A 20,370-nucleotide genomic window follows, 5' to 3' on the forward strand; every position below is an offset into this window, starting at 1 on the left:
TAGCAATATTAACCCAATAAAACTACTAAATGCACAAAAGTAGCTACGCTTTGCGCCACCAGAGCGAGCCACATCACTTCCTTGTTTTGCTCGGCAAGTAGGCTATGTGACGGGAGAATAGCGTTTGATGTCTTTACGGGGCTGCCTGGAGCCACACATTCACAGTCATATGAGCCGGGCGGTGCTTAGACGCCCGCACGGCATGGGTTCGTAAGGCAATCAAGCGCTCCCCTTCCCCAGTACAGCTACAGAGATGCGGAATCAGCTGGGAATGATATAAAGTGATTGAAGGTGTGGGTTATCGGTGAAATTTACAACGGTCACGTGACGGTAACCAGCCAATCAGAATGAAGTATTGGGACTAACCGTTTTAGAACTGCTATTTTTCAATAGCTAAAGTATAACATAATGCTTAGTTAAAACACCAAAAGGGGTTCCCGGCCAGAATGGGCTAAACAAGTTTGAGAACCACTGATGAAGGGTATCTAATCAGAAGTCTGACATCTTCCACAGTTTATAAGTGGATGTTTGTGCAGTGGAGCTGGTTGTGAAGTGGACTGAACAGTGAATCAGCACAAACTGACATTCAGTTTTACTGCTGCTTGAAACCACCAAAGCCCATAACTTATGAGAGTTCCTTTTTTTACAACTGCCAACAGTTCAACTAATAATGAGGATTTTACTGATGTGTAATGATGACGACAATTTGCTTAAATAGTTCCTGTCAATAGAGTTTCACCACGTTATTTTTTTTTAAGTGAACAAAAACTGTGAACCCCGATTTCAAGAAGCAGTTAAACAGATACCACATACTATAAAACAAGATTAAAAATGAAAACTGATTTAATTCACGCACATCTGCTGCTCGCCAACTGCCCAGTTCACTTTGGCAGAATGTCTTCAGATATCCATAATTCATCATTCTTGGGGGAAAAAAGCAATTCTGATCTAAGATACTCAATCACTCTGAAGCGACTGATCGTACCCAAGAACCCCCCCCCCCCCCCCCCACACACACACACACACTTAATCATTCACAGGAACCATAGACATTACTACTCCGTTTGACGACACTATTGGTTTTTATTAAAATAGAACTGTCCAGAAAATAGCATACACTCACCACACATTTACCACGTATCATCAGCATCTCTACATTTACCACGTATCATCAGCATCTCTACGCACGCCAAAGAAAGTACAGGCGCTGAGGTCACAAGGACTGTTGCATCGTTTTCTGCAAAGGCATAATGGAAAAAAAGTGCAAACCCCTTAACACACTAGAACGTGGCAGTGTGACCGTTGGTGTGTAAGACGTTTCACGTAATGAACAAATACAATGTTTTTAATAAAGTCTCTGAACTGTGATACCGATCGGTGTGGTGTGGTGACTTTTAGACAAAGACACATTACATTTTAAACGCTTTGGCAACTTTGGATTGGATGTGCAATCACAAAAAGGGTGCAACGGGTATTGTGCTGTGATATCACTAGGGCTGTGAATCTTTGGGTGTCCCACGATTCGATTCAATTCCGATTATTGGGGTCACGATTCGATTCAAAATCGATTTTTTCGATTCAACTCGATTCTCAATCAAAAAACGTTTTTTTTTTTCCAATTCAAAACAATTCTCTATTCAAAATGATTATAGATTCAATACATAGGATTTCATCACCATCTACTCCAGCCAACTGAAGTGACTACAGTAACTTGAAAATGACTGAAGACATGATGTTTACTGTGATTAGGGTAAGCTTACATTTCATATCACAAACACCATGTAGTGAAAACTCCTGTAACTGTAACCAGAAAAAAAAAATCAAAAACATTTTTTTCCCCGATTTTTGGAAATTATGAATCGATTTTGAATCGTTCATAACGGGAATCGCGATTCTTTTTGACACCCCTAGATATCACGCTGCTCTGCCACATCGAATTTAAACACATTCATGTGCTGCTGGAAGGTGAAGGCGAACCAGTGTGCCTACCAGAGGAAACGTTGGCACTGTACTTTTCAGTACAAGATATATTGATGGTATTTAACCCAAAAAGCATTGCATATCAACGTTTCCAAATGCGGACCATATGTCTCAATACTAGATTCCTAAGTCATATTAATTAAGACCAATTTGATTTGATTTGAAAACGGCTCAAGCTAGGGCATTCACTTCTAGTCATTTTTACTAGTTGCCTAGTTTACTAGTCGACTAGTTGTTTAACTACCTATTATGTAACCCCCCCCCCTAATCTACCTGATCTTGAGGCCTACAAAATCGGGGGGTAAAATTAAAAAAATAAATTGTCAACTAGTACCAACAAGGTCGACTAGTGGATTTACTAGTCGACTAGTTGCTTAATGCCCTAGCTCAAGCCTGCTGCTGACTTGAAACGTCACTCGGAAACTAGCATCCATATTCTGGGATGTATATGCAGCGAAGAAACACAGTGTGTGAGCTTGTAGATCGGCCATTTGTAGTATGGAGAACTTAAACTAGGGTTTAAGAGGTTACACATCTGTATGTTTTCACTGGTGATGATGGGTTTGGTTGAACTGTGGCCCTGATTCTGATAGCAGCACTATTTGAGAAGCACACAGTGGTTCTGACAAGACTTCCATAAAACACACCAACACTCGATATGTTATCATTTCAAAACTACTGTGCAACAGTGTGTTAATTTAAAGCCGCTTTTAGCAAAGCACTATTGAACGGACAGACAGACGGCACATTAAACATCTGGTATTGGCACAGTTATCCAGAATCTTACTTTTAACTGTGACAGTTGAAATACAGCCGAGTGACTGAGGCTTGTCTGACAGAACTATTACCACTTAGCGGTATAGTAACAAATAGTGTTTATGTGTAAGATTATATTTCCACTGTTTATTATGGGTGCAGTGTTGCGGATCACATCCCAGTTACCAACTAGTTACTAAGCTAAAGTATGCATTCCTGAGGCACGTCAAAACTTTAACCTTGTTGACCACAGGTTTCTCTTCTTTTTCTTTTTTACAATGCCAATAGAATAGGTCAGGGGTGGGCAACCTTTACGATGGAGAGGGCCACTATATTTTCACACTCACTCCCTAGGGCCATATATTACTGTCGTAGCAAAAATAGCCGATCTACAAGCTCAAAACGTGTCGCAGCGCGACGCGGTTTGAGCTTGTAGATCGGCTATTTTTGCTATATTCTAATTGAAATCTTACATTTTTGCTATTTTTTAATTGGAATCCTGAAAATGCCTTTAATTATACTTGTGTTGCGCAATGAGCTACTAATTTAGACTGAAGTAATTAAAGCGGGTCATGTTTGCATGTCGTAGAATTGTAAACAGCTGAAACCAATAATATCAGTATTCTGACATTAACCTGAGGGCCACATTAAGTGAAGGTGGGGGCCGCCAGTTGCCCACCCCTGGAATAGGTGGAATATGCTGTTTATTAATATACTTTATAGGTACATACTGTATGATCAGGACTGGAATATGAAAACAGCATTTCTTAAATATTACGGCGTATATTGTAAGCTAGAAGGAAGACCATCTTGTCGATATTATTATATATGAACATAATTTAACTGATGCTAATGAGGTTTAGTGGTTCCGGACGGCCTCCTTAAACTATTAACAATGGATAATAGAGCACCGAAGTCTGACGTCACTTTCAGTAGAGGGCGCCAATACACAGGTTCATGTATTTCTTTAGTTGCATTGAGATCCCCATAGGGCGATTTTAGGTCGCTTCATATAAGAACTGTGTTTGATAAAATAAACCGACCACCCCGGCCGGCCTTTCTGTCAGGGGAGTGGCTGTGCGTCGTTAATGATGTCCATTCATATTTGATACAGCCAGTTTCTGGAGAAAATGGATTTAATGTTGCCGCAAAAGCCTTTAAACTACATATGAAGGCAATGTCGCTGCTAATATACGTCACGCCCAGCTGTCAACACATTGCGTTCCTGAGATTCCTCGTTGACGTAAGCTCAGCTGGTGGTGACTCGACTCGTACTAACCACGAGACATTAAATGTCAATAAAATAAAAATAAACATAATTAACATTCCGTTTCTGTTGTGCGACGAGCAGATGCAGCCATCCGCCTATACCGGAAATGTAGTCTCTGGGTTGTTTCACTCGTTTCTAACGCTTTTTTTGTTACTCTTTGGGTATATTTGTACATTTCCACATTCAGTCGATGCTTCATATCCATATGAGTGAAAAGGCCGGGGTGATCGGTTTATTTTTCAAACACAGTTCTTATATGAGGCGATCTAAAATCCCCCCTATGGAGATTACAATGCAAATAAAAAGTAGACGAACCTGTGGATTGACGCCCTCTACTGACAGTGACGTCAGGACTTTGGTGCTCTATAAGGCTTTCTGAGTCACCTTTATTGTTAGGGACACGTTAAATACTGAGGGAACAGTCAACATTACCAAAATATTGGCTTAGAATGTCATGCTCCTAGACTGTCTACGACCAGTTTCTCAGCATTTAAAAAATGTGTCAAAAAGGTAAATTAGAATAAATTTTGACGGAAATTCTCAACAACAGAATGAGTTGGAATCGGATACCAAACTGGGTTAGAACTACAGCAAATAGGCTTCCTGGGCTACGGTGTCGTCATGACATTTATCAGCACACACTTCAAAGTAAGATCCAGGGGGTTCGTTGTACTCGGAGAACCTTCAAGTTCACACTCCAGATTTTACTGTGATCTTAAAGGACTGTAAACTATCAATTTGAACAAAAGAACAAAAGAGAAATGAGTCCCTTAATGAGTAACGTGCTTCTAGTCTGCCGTGATCTGAATAACGGGAAAACGGTCTTATTTTGCTCTGACTCGGGTAATTCAATCATAGTGTTTGTTTCACACAAGTGTTACACATTTCAACAGAAGATGCATAGTACAGCACATCCTCCAAGCGTAAACCAGTGTGTGACTACTGGTTGTCCAAAGCAGATATCCATATACTGTCCCACACGCTTAACAAAAACTAAAAACAGTACATGGTGGGTACTACTAACTGTACAGTAGTAGTACTGTGGCAGAAAGGTCCTTGTCCTCAGTTTCACTTTGATACGGACGCTTAGGTTCACGTTCAACGTGACTGCTCTACTGAGGAAATGCCATTTGTGTCAAACCTCTAAACTCGTCCCCAGCATTTGGATGTCCGTTGACCACCCAGGGGTCACTCCTAGCAGTATGGGCACGTTGACCACCCAGGGGTCACTCCTAGCAGTATGGGCACGTTTTGAATTCAGACCTACTGTTAACTTATTGACACCGACTGGTCCATAGGGTGGAAGGGGGGGAAAGAAAAACCTTCCACCTTCACCAAACAAAGGGATCATTTTGAAACAAAAACAAAAAGTGCTGTCCAGCTTTACCCGTGGCGAATAACGACATCCCGATGGTGAGACTGGTAGGGTGGGAGAGAGAAATGGACGGTGGGTTTTGGGAGAAACGGTGGGTTTCGTTAAATTAAAGGCCCAGTCCTTGGAGCAACGGCGTCCAGCGGAAGCAGAGCGCCAGGAAGCCGGTGCCCAGCAGGTCTCCCAGCGCCGTCAGGTACGGGATGGAGAAGTTGTCTGGATCCAGGCTCCGCCTCCACATCAGCCGCACGATGACGTCAGCCACGTACAGTAGGATGGTCACCTGGGGGAGGACAGATGTTTTATGACATCATACTGACCAGATACTGACCTAATGACCATGATACTGACCAGATACTGACATAATGACCATGATACTGACCAGATACTGACATAATGACCATGATACTGACCACGATACATAATGACCATGCTATTGACATTATAATGACCAGATACTGGCATAATGACCATGATACTGACATAATGACCATGATACTGACCATGATACTGACATTATAATGACCATGATACTGACCATGATAAATAATGACCATGATACTGACATTATAATGACCATGATACTGACCAGATACTGACCATGATACTGACATTATAAGGACCATGATACATACTGACCATGATACTGACATTATAAGGACCATGATACATACTGACCATGATACTGACATTATAAGGACCATGATACATACTGACCATGATACTGACCAGATACTGACCATGATAGACATTATAATGACCATGATACATACTGACCATGATACTGACCAGATACTGACCATGATAGACATTATAATGACCATGATACATACTGACCATGATACATACTGACCATGATACATACTGACCATGATATTGACATTATAATGACCATGATACATACTGACCATGATACTGACATTATACTGACCATGATACATACTGACCATGATATTGACATTATAATGACCATGATACATGCTGACCATGATATTGACATTATAAGGACCATGATACTGACCAGATACTGACCATGATACATACTGACCATGATATTGACATTATAATGACCATGATATTGACATTATAATGACCATGATATTGACATTATAAGGACCATGATATTGACATTATAAGGACCATGATACTGACATTATAAGGACCATGATATTGACATTATAAGGACCATGATATTGACATTATAATGACCATGATATTGACATTATAATGACCATGATATTGACATTATAAGGACCATGATATTGACATTATAATGACCATGATATTGACATTATAAGGACCATGATATTGACATTATAAGGACCATGATATTGACATTATAATGACCATGATACTGACATTATAATGACCATGATACTGACATTATAAGGACCATGATATTGACATTATAAGGACCATGATATTGACATTATAAGGACCATGATATTGACATTATAAGGACCATGATATTGACATTATAATGACCATGATATTGACATTATAAGGACCATGATATTGACATTATAAGGACCATGATATTGACATTATAATGACCATGATACTGACATTATAATGACCATGATACTGACATTATAAGGACCATGATATTGACATTATAAGGACCATGATATTGACATTATAAGGACCATGATATTGACATTATAATGACCATGATATTGACATTATAAGGACCATGATATTGACATTATAAGGACCATGATATTGACATTATAATGACCATGATATTGACATTATACGGACCATGATATTGACATTATAAGGACCATGATATTGACATTATAAGGACCATGATATTGACATTATAATGACCATGATATTGACATTATAAGGACCATGATATTGACATTATAAGGACCATGATATTGACATTATAATGACCATGATATTGACATTATAAGGACCATGATATTGACATTATAAGGACCATGATATTGACATTATAAGGACCATGATATTGACATTATAAGGACCATGATACTGACATTATAAGGACCATGATATTGACATTATAAGGACCATTATATTGACATTATAAGGACCATGATATTGACATTATAATGACCATGATATTGACATTATAATGACCATGATACTGACATTATAAGGACCATGATACATACTGACCATGATATTGACATTATAATGACCATGATAGTGATGATAATAATAATACACTTTATTTATATGGCACCTTTCATACATAAATGCAGCTCAAAGTGCTTTACAGGGCAGAACATGCTTTACAGGGCAGAACAACATGCTTTACAGGGTTAGGGTTAGTGCTTTACAGGGTTAGGGTTAGTGCTTTACAGGGCAGAACATAAAATAGCAATAAAACACAAGCAAGCAGTTAAAACAACAAAACAATGGCAAATCAGTCAGAACAGAGTAGAAACACAGATATTAAAACATCTAGCTTTAAAGATGTCTACAGAGGGTGTGTCTCTTTAAGCTGTAGTGAGAGTTTATTCAAGGCTGTTGGCTCGGTGATGTCAGTATCATGTCACAGGGCTGTGGCAGGGGACAGGGCCTGGCATTCCTTCACTGTGACAAGGCCTGTCAAGGCCTGTCTGTACCATACTGACATGATACTGTCCATGATACTGATGATGTCAGTATCATGAGTCAGTATTATGTCACAGCTCTGTCATTCAGTTATCAAGATGTATACAACTTTTTAAATACAGGGTATGTCTGTCCTTTTTTGCCAAATTCTGTAACTGCATTGTAAAAGTAATGAGCTACATTAAGGGGTTTTAGGCATTCCGCTCTGCGTCGTCCCAGATTAGCTGTTCTAAAACCTCTATAAACCACAGCCTTATTATTACTTTAACATTAACAGGTGACTGCTGGTCAATGATGTCAGCACACATCAGATCAAAGCTTTAAAGAGTACTCTTGGATGATCTGGGGCTTGAAGCATCGACCACATATAACTGCAACATCTGTCCCTGCAGCCCCAGGAGCTATGCTGTGTCATGGCAGCCTCTCTCTCTCTCTCTCAATTAGAAACATAGAGCATGAGCTCTATGAGACTGCGAAGTGCCGCACCGGCAAACAACATTCGGCCAAAATGTCCTCTCAGTACAGGGTTGTGTAGCATGGAATGGCCTTCCTCTGCGTATAAGGGATTGTGCTACTTTTCCCTCTTTTAAATACAATCTGAAAAAATGGTTGCTTGAAAACCAAAGCTCATGATTATTTTAGGTGTATTTATTTTGTTATGCTGTGTTCCCTATGTAATGTTATGTAAATGTATTCCACTGTTTGACTGTCTGTTTTTCCGTGAGGACTGCAGATGAAAATTAGCAACTGTGTTATATCCGGTGTATTTACGTCCATGTGACGTCCATTAATATGCATTGTCCTGTCCAAATAAACAAATAAAGTAATATAAAGCATCCATCTGGTAATCAGGTGAAGGACAAAAAGAAGATCTGTATCAAATGTAAAATAGAGTCTGCACACTATTAAGGGTGATTCATACTGTGTCGCTCAACGGAAATAGACAACTTACAAGCTCAAAGTGCATCGTGATGCAACGCATTGAAGCATTCTAATCAACAAGGGGGAAAACTAACAGTAAACAGAGTCCCTAAGTATCAACAACGTACAGGAAAATAATTTAATGTCTAGTTTCAGCACATACATACACATTGTATTGAGGTACAATGTTCAAGACGTTTATATGAAGACATTATCGTCATTTGGTGCCCAAACATGATCTAACTGTCTAGAGTCACACTTTTAGGTTTAGGTTTATTTATTTAGCACGTAGTACAAAATATAGACAATACATATCAAAGAACAAAAATACAATGCAAGGAAAGGAAGAAGCCAGCTGGCTTATTTGGAATCCTTTCCTGTATGGAAGAGGTCATTGATTTAAAACAATCAATGACATGACATGTGGAACAGCCATGTTCCACATGTCATGTGACATGTGGTGACATGTGGAACAGCCATGTTCCACATGTCACCCGAGTCTTATTTGAAGCACAATATTGACAGCATCCAGATCGGTGTGTTTACCGTCACGTAGCCAGGCATGAGGGAACTGTTGGCCTGATGCTAGGTAATGATAAACACACTATCTGAAGGCCCTTGTTGCCAACAACCCCAGATGGTGTTACTGTTGAGAATGTCTCTGCAGCCACAGGGGTTGTAATTAACACAGTTATACACTGATGCTGAGGAGTTGGAGACATATATACTGTTTCATGTTACCGAGTTAATTTGTCACTGGCAAGGTGACACATTTCTATTGCTCCCCCTATCCCCCCACCTCTTCTTTGTTTTCTTTTTCCTTTTCTTTGATGTTGCAAGAAAGATGTATTTGGCGCTGCTCTGCGGCGACATGGGCATAAGGGCTACGCTTGCATGCGGGCCCTTTGTCTAAGACATGGGCATAAGGGCTACGTTTGCATGCGGGCCCTTTGTCTAAGACATGGGCGACATGGGCATAAGGGCTACGCTTGCATGCGGGCCCTTTGTCTAAGACATGGGCGACATGGGCATAAGGGCTACGTTTGCATGCGGGCCCTTTGTCTAAGACATGGGCGACATGGGCATAAGGGCTACGCTTGCATGCGGGCCCTTTGTCTAAGACATGGGCGACATGGGCATAAGGGCTACGCTTGCATGCAGGCCCTTTGTCTAAGACATGGGCGACATGGGCATAAGGGCTACGCTTGCATGCGGGCCCTTTGTCTAAGACATGGGCGACATGGGCATAAGGGCTACGCTTGCATGCGGGCCCTTTGTCTAAGACATGGGCGACATGGGCATAAGGGCTACGCTTGCATGCGGGCCCTTTGTCTAAGACATGGGCATAAGGGCTACGCTTGCATGCGGGCCCTTTGTCTAAGACATGGGCAACATGGGCATAAGGGCTACGCTTGCATGCGGGCCCTTTGTCTAAGACATGGGCGACATGGGCATAAGGGCTACGCTTGCATGCAGGCCCTTTGTCTAAGACATGGGCGACATGGGCATAAGGGCTACGCTTGCATGCGGGCCCTTTGTCTAAGACATGGGCGACATGGGCATAAGGGCTACGCTTGCATGCGGGCCCTTTGTCTAAGACATGGGCGACATGGGCATAAGGGCTACGCTTGCATGCGGGCCCTTTGTCTAAGACATTGGCGACATGGGCATAAGGGCTACGCTTGCATGCGGGCCCTTTGTCTAAGACATGGGCGACATGGGCATAAGGGCTACGCTTGCATGCGGGCCCTTTGTCTAAGACATGGGCGACATGGACATAAGGGCTACGCTTGCATGCGGGCCCTTTGTCTAAGACATTGGCGACATGGGCATAAGGGCTACGCTTGCATGCGGGCCCTTTGTCTAAGACATGGGGCGACATGGGCATAAGGGCTACGCTTGCATGCAGGCCCTTTGTCTAAGACATGGGCATTAGGGCTACGCTTGCATGCAGGCCCTTTGTCTAAGACATGGGCATAAGGGCTACGCTTGCATGCGGGCCCTTTGTCTAAGACATTGGCGACATGGGCATAAGGGCTACGCTTGCATAAGGGCCCTTTGTCTAAGACATTGGCGACATGGGCATAAGGGCTACGCTTGCATGCGGGCCCTTTGTCTAAGACATGGGCATAAGGGCTACGCTTGCATGCGGGCCCTTTGTCTAAGACATTGGCGACATGGGCATAAGGGCTACGCTTGCATGCGGGCCCTTTGTCTAAGACATTGGCGACATGGGCATAAGGGCTACGCTTGCATGCGGGCCCTTTGTCTAAGACATTGGCGACATGGGCATAAGGGCTACGCTTGCATGCGGGCCCTTTGTCTAAGACATGGGGCGACATGGGCATAAGGGCTACGCTTGCATGCAGGCCCTTTGTCTAAGACATTGGCGACATGGGCATAAGGGCTACGCTTGCATGCGGGCCCTTTGTCTAAGACATGGGGCGACATGGGCATAAGGGCTACGCTTGCATGCAGGCCCTTTGTCTAAGACATGGGCATTAGGGCTACGCTTGCATGCAGGCCCTTTGTCTAAGACATGGGCATAAGGGCTACGCTTGCATGCGGGCCCTTTGTCTAAGACATGGGCGACATGGGCGTAAGGGCTACGCTTGCATGCGGGCCCTTTGTCTAAGACATGGGCATAAGGGCTATGCTTGCATGCGGGCCCTTTGTCTAAGACATGGGCATAAGGGCTACGTTTGCATGCGGGCCCTTTGTCTAAGACATGGGCATAAGGGCTATGCTTGCATGCGGGCCCTTTGTCTAAGACATGGGCGACATGGGCATAAGGGCTACGCTTGCATGCGGGCCCTTTGTCTAAGACATGGGCGACATGGGCATAAGGGCTACGCTTGCATGCGGGCCCTTTGTCTAAGACATGGGCATAAGGGCTACGCTTGCATGCGGGCCCTTTGTCTAAGACATGGGCGACATGGGCATAAGGGCTACGCTTGCATGAGGGCCCTTTGTCTAAGACATGGGCGACATGCAGGGCATAAGGGCTAGGCTTGCATGCGGGCCCTTTGTCTAGGACATGGGCATAAGGGCTAGGCTTGCATGCGGGCCCTTTGTCTAAGACAAATGTCTTCCTCGGGAGACAAATAATAAAGAACCTTGAACCTTAAACTATTGCTAGTGTGGCAGTATGTCTATGTAGAGAACATTGTGTGTCTTCAGATGTGTGTGCGTGTGTGTGTGTGTGTGTGTGTGTGTGTGCGCGCACGCACACACGCACGTGTGTGTGCACGGTCATTGTCCTACCTGCAGAAACGCAGCACACAGGTACAAGATGGTGAAGGGCACGCTGATGGGTGCCTCTCCGCCCTGCAGCAGGGAGATGGCGTAGAGGAACACCATGTGACCGGGGACCACCAGCATGAGCAGCACTCTGGCCGACTTGGAGTTCACCCCTAGAGGAGACAGAGGAACACCATGTGACCAGGGACCACCAGCATGAGCAGCACTCTGGCCGACTTGGAGTTCACCCCTAGAGGAGACAGAGGAACACCATGTGACCGGGAACCACCAGCATGAGCAACACTCTGGCCGACTTGGAGTTCACCCCTAGAGGAGACATAGGAACCACTTAGTTCACCCCTAGAGGAGACAGAGGAACCACTGAGTTCACCCCTAGAGGAGACATAGGAAGAAAGTCAATGGTCACGTTTTCACCCCCAACTTGTCACTTATTGCAGTACCTGGAATGTCTTAAGTCGGACGTTTACGGGCTACTGACAGACCTACAATAATAAGTGACAAGTTCGAGAACGTGTTGGTAAATGGTGCATTTATATAGCGCCTTTATCCAAGGTGCTTTACATAGATTGTGCATTACATTCACACATTCATACACCGATGGTGGCAGAAACCATGCAAGGCACCAACCAGCACATCAGGAGCAATTAGGGGTTCAGTGTCTTGCTCAAGGACACTTCGACACCAACTCTGGGGGAGCCCGGGTTTGGCTCAGGGGCCACTCTACCCCTGAGCCACCACCGCCGCCCCCATGTTGACCTAAACGATTAAATTCCAGGCCTGTGTACAAATGTAATTGGTTATATTTGTGTACACTCAGGGCAGTATTATGCGTGTCTTAAGTACCAGGTATTATTACTTAACTTAAGACCTGGAGGCGTGATCAATGCCATTTGGCTATTCTGAGTGGCCAAACAGCATTGACCACGCCTCCAGGTCTTAAGTTAAGTAATAAGACCTGGTACTTAAGACACACATAATACTGCCCTCAGAGTTAGGTTCTATTTGGTTCCTAACTATCCTTTATCCTAATTAGACCTGATGCCGATTCCAAAAATGCCCTCTAAGCCTTACTTACCGTTTCCTGAAATATACTGTAAATATACTGTAAACCCAAAATCTAAAATGACACACATGGTTTCTCGGGTTGAATGGGCTGTTTAGCTGAACCCCAAGATGTTGAGAACCAGCGATGTAGGAACTGGAGGCACAGATTGTGAGTGCATGTTGACAATAGAACCCTGCAGTACCTGAGGTGAAGAAGGTGATACAGGGGTTGGGCCAGTGCTGCCTCATCTTATAGGGCAGTACCTGAGGTGAAGAAGGTGATACAGGGACTGGGCCAGTGCTGTCTCATCTTATAGGGCAGTACCTGAGGTGAAGAAGGTGATACAGGGGTTGGGCCAGTGCTGTCTCATCTTATAGGGCAGTACCTGAGGTGAAGAGGGTGATACAGGGGTTGGGCCAGTGCTGTCTCATCTTATAGGGCAGTACCTGAGGTGAAGAAGGTGATACAGGGGTTGGGCCAGTGCTGTCTCATCTTATAGGGCAGAACCTGAGGTGAAGAAGGTGATACAGGGACTGGGCCAGTGCTGTCTCATCTTATAGGGCAGTACCTGAGGTGAAGAAGGTGATACAGGGGTTGGGCCAGTGCTGTCTCATCTTATAGGGCAGTACCTGAGGTGAAGAAGGTGATACAGGGACTGGGCCAGTGCTGTCTCATCTTATAGGGCAGTACCTGAGGTGAGGAAGGTGATACAGGGGTTGGGCCAGTGCTGTCTCATCTTATAGGGCAGTACCTGAGGTGAGGAAGGTGATACAGGGGTTGGGCCAGTGCTGTCTCATCTTATAGGGCAGTACCTGAGGTGAAGAAGGTGATACAGGGGTTGGGCCAGTGCTGCCTCATCTTATAGGGCAGAACGCCGGGAATACTCCAGAAGTGGAGATACGTGGAGATCCTGCTGGCCTGAATGGCCACCAGGTTGCCACCCACACCTAGAGAGAGAGAGAGAGAGAGAGATTGATTATTGATTGATTCATGCATTCATTGATTCATTGATTCATTGTGTGAGTGCAAGACAGAGACAACATCTCAAAAGGATTCATATCAGAGATCTAATCCATGGCTGTGATTTTACTTCTCGACTAGTTTAATATGAATCAGGGTTTCAGGGTAAAGAGAGCCTATACACATGACAATGACATTAGGTGGTACAAATTACAGATAAGCGTAATTCCGTCCTTGACTTGTCTCCAATGGCTTATTTGCTTTGCAGAGCAGGAATCAGTCTGGCAGGACTGACAATTGGAAAAGAATGTTCTTTTCCACTGGGGGCCGGCAAATACCCGGCTTAGAACTCAGTGACACTTCATATCGGAGGCGCAGCTGACAAGAGTTTTAGTGGAGTTATGAAAGCAGTCACACACACTGCCAGAGTCCCACCAGGGCCTGCCAGCATCCTGCACGGGCCCCACAGATCCCCACAGGGCCCCACAGATCCCCGCAGGGCCCCACAGATCCCCGCAGGGCCCCACAGATCCCCGCAGGGCCCCACAGAGCCCCACAGGGCCCCACAGATCCCCGCAGGGCCCCACAGATCCCCGCAGGGCCCCACAGAGCCCCACAGATCCCCGCAGGGCCCCACAGAGCCCCACAGATCCCCGCAGGGCCCCACAGATCCCCGCAGGGCCCCACAGATCCCCGCAGGGCCCCACAGATCCCCGCAGGGCCCCACAGATCCCCGCAGGGCCCCACAGATCCCCGCAGGGCCCCACAGATCCCCGCAGGGCCCCACAGATCCCCGCAGGGCCCCACAGATCCCCGCAGGGCCCCACAGATCCCCACAGGGCCCCACAGATCCCCGCAGGGCCCCACAGATCCCCGCAGGGCCCCACAGATCCCTGCAGGGCCCCACAGATCCCCACGGGCCCCACAGATCCCCGCAGGGCCCCACAGATCCCCGCAGGGCCCCACAGATCCCCACAGGGCCCCACAGATCCCCGCAGGGCCCCACAGATCCCTGCAGGGCCCCACAGATCCCTGCAGGGCCCCACAGATCCCCACGGGCCCCACAGATCCCCGCAGGGCCCCACAGATCCCCGCAGGGCCCCACAGATCCCCGCAGGGCCCCACAGATCCCCGCAGGGCCCCACAGATGTCAGTCGTTCTTCAATTTTTCAAAAGTAGCAGACCTACAAGCTCGTAGCGCGGCACTCGGTGCCGCGCTATGAGCTTGTAGATCTGCTATTTTTCAATAGCTAAACTGCTAAAGCATAGCATAATGCTAACACCAAAAGGGGTTCCCGCCCAGAATGGGTTAAGACACGGAAAAGCATATGGAAAGTGTGCAGTCATGTGGCCCCGACAGTGAAACGAGACACTGCAGACTGTATGCAAAATCCATATGTGTTCCAACTTACAGTACGTTCTAGATGGTACAGTATGGTACAGTATGTCTTCTTTATATTATGTATAGTTCTAGATGGTATGGTACAGTATGTCTTCTTTATATTATTTATAGTTCTAGATGGTATGGTACATTATGTCTTCTTTATATTATGTATAGTTCTAGATGGTATGGTACATTATGTCTTCTTTATATTATTTATAGACTATGTGAGCCTCAGAGAGACAGCCCAGCATTTTATCTAAGAAAGAAAAACTACGACATTATTACTGATGCTCCTCACTTCTGAAATATGACCCATATGTTTATCCTTCAACATAAAGATCAATTCAGGATTACAGGATTACAAAGGATTACATTACGTATGTCCACATTTCATTATGTTGACAATGTGCAGTTCTTACTGCCCATGGTACTGACATGATACTGACTATGATTATTAGCCCATGACACTGACCATGGTACGTGACATGATACTGACTATGATTATTAGCCCATGACACTGACCATGGTACGTGACATGATACTGACTATGATTATTAGCCCATGACACTGACCATGGTACGTGACATGATACTGACTATGATTATTAGCCCATGACACTGACCATGGTACGTAACATGATACCGACTATAAATGGTAAATAAATGGTAAATGGTGCATTTATATAGCGCCTTTATCCAAGGCGCTTTACATAGATTGTGCATTACATTCACCCATTCATACACCGATTGCGGCGGAAGCCATGCAAGGCACCAACCAGCACATCGGGAGCAATTTGGGGTTCAGTGTCTTGCCCAAGGACACTTCGACATGTAGACAGGAGGAGCCGGGATTCGAACCGCTGACCCATGGATCATTGGACGACCTGCTCTACCTCCTGAGCCACAGCCGCCCACTATGATAATATTAGCCTATGACACTGACCATGATACTGACAGTGACATGAGACTGTCATGATACTGACATGATACTGTCATGATACTGACATGACACTGACATGACACTGACATGATACTGTCATGATACTGTCATGATACTTACATAATAAAATAAATTAGATACTTTGTTTCACAAATGTATACACATAATATTGAGATACTTATAAGGCACAACATATGGATGAAGACATTTCTGGTAAAGAAACTCATAAATGTCAGGCCTGATTTCCAAACAATCACTCAAATGACTTGGCAGTTAGTTATGAATGATGTTGAGATACAAATCTGTGTCTAATCCTATAACATCAAGCCTCCCATCCAAGAACACGGAGCCTCAGACACCAACACACATCATAGCTCATTCTGAGAAGATGGAAATGTCTTGCGGTTGTTTCTGGTCAAAACACAACACAATGTACTGGTGTGTCCCAAGCCAGCAAGGAAAACTCAAACCAGATTGGTGTGTGTGTAGCATTAACAGCTGAGAGGAGTATAATGAGAGAGGGGGAGAGAGAGAGAGAGAGAGAGAGAGAGAGAGAGAGAGAGAGAGAGAGAGAGAGAGAGAGAGAGAGAGAGAGAGAGAAACGGATAAATAAATATAATCCCGAGAGAGAAACAGGAAACAAAGGACAAAGACGGACAGACAACGGGAGAAAGACAACTAGAGAAGAAACAGAGTGATGCTTAATTTACCCTCTAGGCTATCATGTGGTGCATGGTGTGTCACACTCTGAAAATAGTCGTCACGATGCCAACACATTGTGTGCTTATAGGTTGGCTATTTTCGGAGTGCAACATTGTTTGTTGTATGCCGAAGAACACAGCAAGTCAGGCTTGAGAGAAAGAGAGAGGAAGAAGAGGTAGAGAAAGAGAGAGGAGGAAGAGGTAGAGAAAGAGAGAGGAGAAAGAGGTAGAGAAAGAGAGAGGAGAAAGAGAGAGGAGAAAGAGAGAGGAGAAAGAGAGAGGAGAAAGAGAGAGGAGAAAGAGAGAGGAGAAAGAGGGAGGAGAAAGAGGGAGGAGAAAGAAGTAGAGAAAGAGAGAGGAGAAAGAGGTAGAGAAAGAGAGAGGAGAAAGAGGTAGAGAAAGAGGTAGAGAAAGAGAGGGGAGAAAGAGGTAGAGAAAGAGAGGGGAGAAAGAGGTAGAGAAAGAGAGAGGAGAAAGAGGGAGGAGAAAGAAGTAGAGAAAGAGAGAGGAGAAAGAGAGAGGAGAAAGAGGGAGGAGAAAGAAGTAGAGAAAGAGAGAGGAGAAAGAGGTAGAGAAAGAGAGAGGAGAAAGAGGTAGAGAAAGAGGTAGAGAAAGAGAGGGGAGAAAGAGGTAGAGAAAGAGAGGGGAGAAAGAGGTAGAGAAAGAGAGAGGAGAAAGAGGGAGGAGAAAGAAGTAGAGAAAGAGAGAGGAGAAAGAGGTAGAGAAAGAGAGAGGAGAAAGAGGTAGAGAAAGAGGTAGAGAAAGAGAGGGGAGAAAGAGGTAGAGAAAGAGAGGGGAGAAAGAGGTAGAGAAAGAGAGAGGAGAAAGAGGGAGGAGAAAGAGAGAGGAGAAAGAGGTAGAGAAAGAGGTAGAGAAAGAGAGGGGAGAAAGAGGTAGAGAAAGAGAGAGGAGAAAGAGAGAGGAGAAAGAGAGAGGAGAAAGAGAGAGGAGAAAGAGAGAGGAGAAAGAGAGAGGAGAAAGAGAGAGGAGGAAGAGGTAGAGAAAGAGAGGGGAGAAAGAGGTAGAGAAAGAGAGAGGAGAAAGAGGTAGAGAAAGAGAGAGGAGAAAGAGGTAGAGAAAGAGAGAGGAGAAAGAGAGAGGAGAAAGAGAGAGGAGAAAGAGGTAGAGAAAGAGGTAGAGAAAGAGAGGGGAGAAAGAGGTAGAGAAAGAGAGAGGAGAAAGAGAGAGGAGAAAGAGAGAGGAGAAAGAGAGAGGAGGAAGAGGTAGAGAAAGAGAGAGGAGAAAGAGGTAGAGAAAGAGAGAGGAGAAAGAGAGAGGAGAAAGAGAGAGGAGAAAGAGGTAGAGAAAGAGGTAGAGAAAGAGAGGGGAGAAAGAGGTAGAGAAAGAGAGAGGAGAAAGAGAGAGGAGAAAGAGAGAGGAGAAAGAGAGAGGAGAAAGAGAGAGGAGAAAGAGAGAGGAGAAAGAGGTAGAGAAAGAGAGGGGAGAAAGAGGTAGAGAAAGAGAGAGGAGAAAGAGGTAGAGAAAGAGAGAGGAGAAAGAGGTAGAGAAAGAGAGAGGAGAAAGAGGTAGAGAAAGAGAGAGGAGAAAGAGGTAGAGAAAGAGAGAGGAGAAAGAGAGAGGAGAAAGAGAGAGGAGAAAGAGGTAGAGAAAGAGGTAGAGAAAGAGAGGGGAGAAAGAGGTAGAGAAAGAGAGAGGAGGAAGAGGTAGAGAAAGAGAGAGGAGGAAGAGGTAGAGAAAGAGAGAGGAGAAAGAGGTAGAGAAAGAGAGGGGAGAAAGAGGGAGGAGAAAGAGAGAGGAGAAAGAGGTAGAGAAAGAGGAGAGAAAGAGAGGGGAGAAAGAGGTAGAGAAAGAGAGAGGAGAAAGAGAGAGGAGAAAGAGAGAGGAGAAAGAGAGAGGAGAAAGAGAGAGGAGAAAGAGAGAGGAGAAAGAGGTAGAGAAAGAGGTAGAGAAAGAGAGAGGAGAAAGAGGTAGAGAAAGAGAGAGGAGGAAGAGGTAGAGAAAGAGAGAGGAGGAAGAGGTAGAGAAAGAGAGAGGAGGAAGAGGTAGAGAAAGAGAGAGGAGAAAGAGGTAGAGAAAGAGAGAGGAGAAAGAGGTAGAGAAAGAGAGAGGAGAAAGAGGTAGAGAAAGAGAGAGGAGAAAGAGGTAGAGAAAGAGAGAGGAGAAAGAGGTAGAGAAAGAGAGGAGAAAGAGGTAGAGAAAGAGAGAGGAGAAAGAGAGAGGAGAAAGAGGTAGAGAAAGAGAGGAGAAAGAGGTAGAGAAAGAGAGAGGAGAAAGAGAGAGGAGAAAGAGGTAGAGAAAGAGAGGAGAAAGAGGTAGAGAAAGAGAGAGGAGAAAGAGAGAGGAGAAAGAGGTAGAGAAAGAGAGAGGAGAAAGAGGTAGGAGAAAGAGAGGAGAAAGAGGTAGAGAAAGAGAGAGGAGAAAGAGGTAGAGAAAGAGAGAGGAGAAAGAGGTAGAGAAAGAGAGAGGAGAAAGAGGTAGAGAAAGAGAGAGGAGAAAGAGGTAGAGAAAGAGAGGAGAAAGAGAGAGGAGAAAGAGGTAGAGAAAGAGAGAGGAGAAAGAGGTAGAGAAAGAGAGAGGAGAAAGAGGTAGAGAAAGAGGTAGAGAAAGAGAGAGGAGAAAGAGGTAGAGAAAGAGAGAGGAGAAAGAGGTAGAGAAAGAGAGAGGAGAAAGAGGTAGAGAAAGAGGTAGAGAAAGAGAGAGGAGAAAGAGGTAGAGAAAGAGAGAGGAGAAAGAGGTAGAGAAAGAGGTAGAGAAAGAGAGAGGAGAAAGAGGTAGAGAAAGAGAGAGGAGAAAGAGGTAGAGAAAGAGGTAGAGAAAGAGAGGAGAAAGAGAGAGGAGAAAGAGGTAGAGAAAGAGAGAGGAGAAAGAGGTAGAGAAAGAGAGAGGAGAAAGAGGTAGAGAAAGAGGTAGAGAAAGAGAGAGGAGAAAGAGAGAGGAGAAAGAGGTAGAGAAAGAGAGAGGAGAAAGAGAGGAGAAAGAGAGAGGAGAAAGAGGTAGAGAAAGAGAGAGGAGAAAGAGAGGAGAAAGAGGTAGAGAAAGAGAGAGGAGAAAGAGGTAGAGAAAGAGAGGAGAAAGAGAGAGGAGAAAGAGGTAGAGAAAGAGAGGGGAGAAAGAGGTAGAGAAAGAGAGAGGAGAAAGAGGTAGAGAAAGAGAGGGGAGAAAGAGGTAGAGAAAGAGAGAGGAGAAAGAGGTAGAGAAAGAGAGAGGAGAAAGAGGTAGAGAAAGAGGTAGAGA

The 20,370-nt window shown here is 44.7% G+C and overlaps 1 protein-coding gene and 1 long non-coding RNA gene across 4 annotated transcripts in view; one reads left to right on the plus strand and one right to left on the minus strand.

Moving 5' to 3' along the window:
* The first annotated feature begins 500 nt into the window (after window positions 1-500).
* LOC306940978 lies at window positions 501-5,307 on the plus strand. Its single transcript, XR_013792089.1, has 2 exons — window positions 501-3,029; window positions 3,427-5,307. It is a non-coding gene; the product is annotated as an uncharacterized lncRNA (long non-coding RNA).
* LOC306940957 (solute carrier family 41 member 3-like) overlaps window positions 4,670-20,370 on the minus strand; it is a 55,389-nt gene continuing 39,688 nt past the window's right edge. For 2 of the 3 annotated variants that reach the window (XM_079526241.1, XM_079526242.1), the window contains exons 9-11: window positions 14,004-14,138; window positions 12,150-12,298; window positions 4,670-5,661 (exon numbers count right to left, since the gene is read on the minus strand). In XM_079526241.1, the coding sequence (XP_079382367.1) occupies window positions 5,488-5,661; window positions 12,150-12,298; window positions 14,004-14,138 (458 nt within the window). In that variant the 3' untranslated portion in view covers window positions 4,670-5,487. Of the gene's footprint in view, window positions 5,662-12,149; window positions 12,299-13,637; window positions 13,699-14,003; window positions 14,139-20,370 lie in introns of all 3 variants that reach the window. The other variant, XM_079526243.1, reaches the window with a different exon arrangement.

The sequence above is a fragment of the Electrona antarctica genome (assembly GCF_951216825.1).
Source record: "Electrona antarctica genome assembly, chromosome: 2".
In the NCBI taxonomy this organism is placed as follows: Eukaryota; Metazoa; Chordata; class Actinopteri; order Myctophiformes; family Myctophidae; genus Electrona; species Electrona antarctica.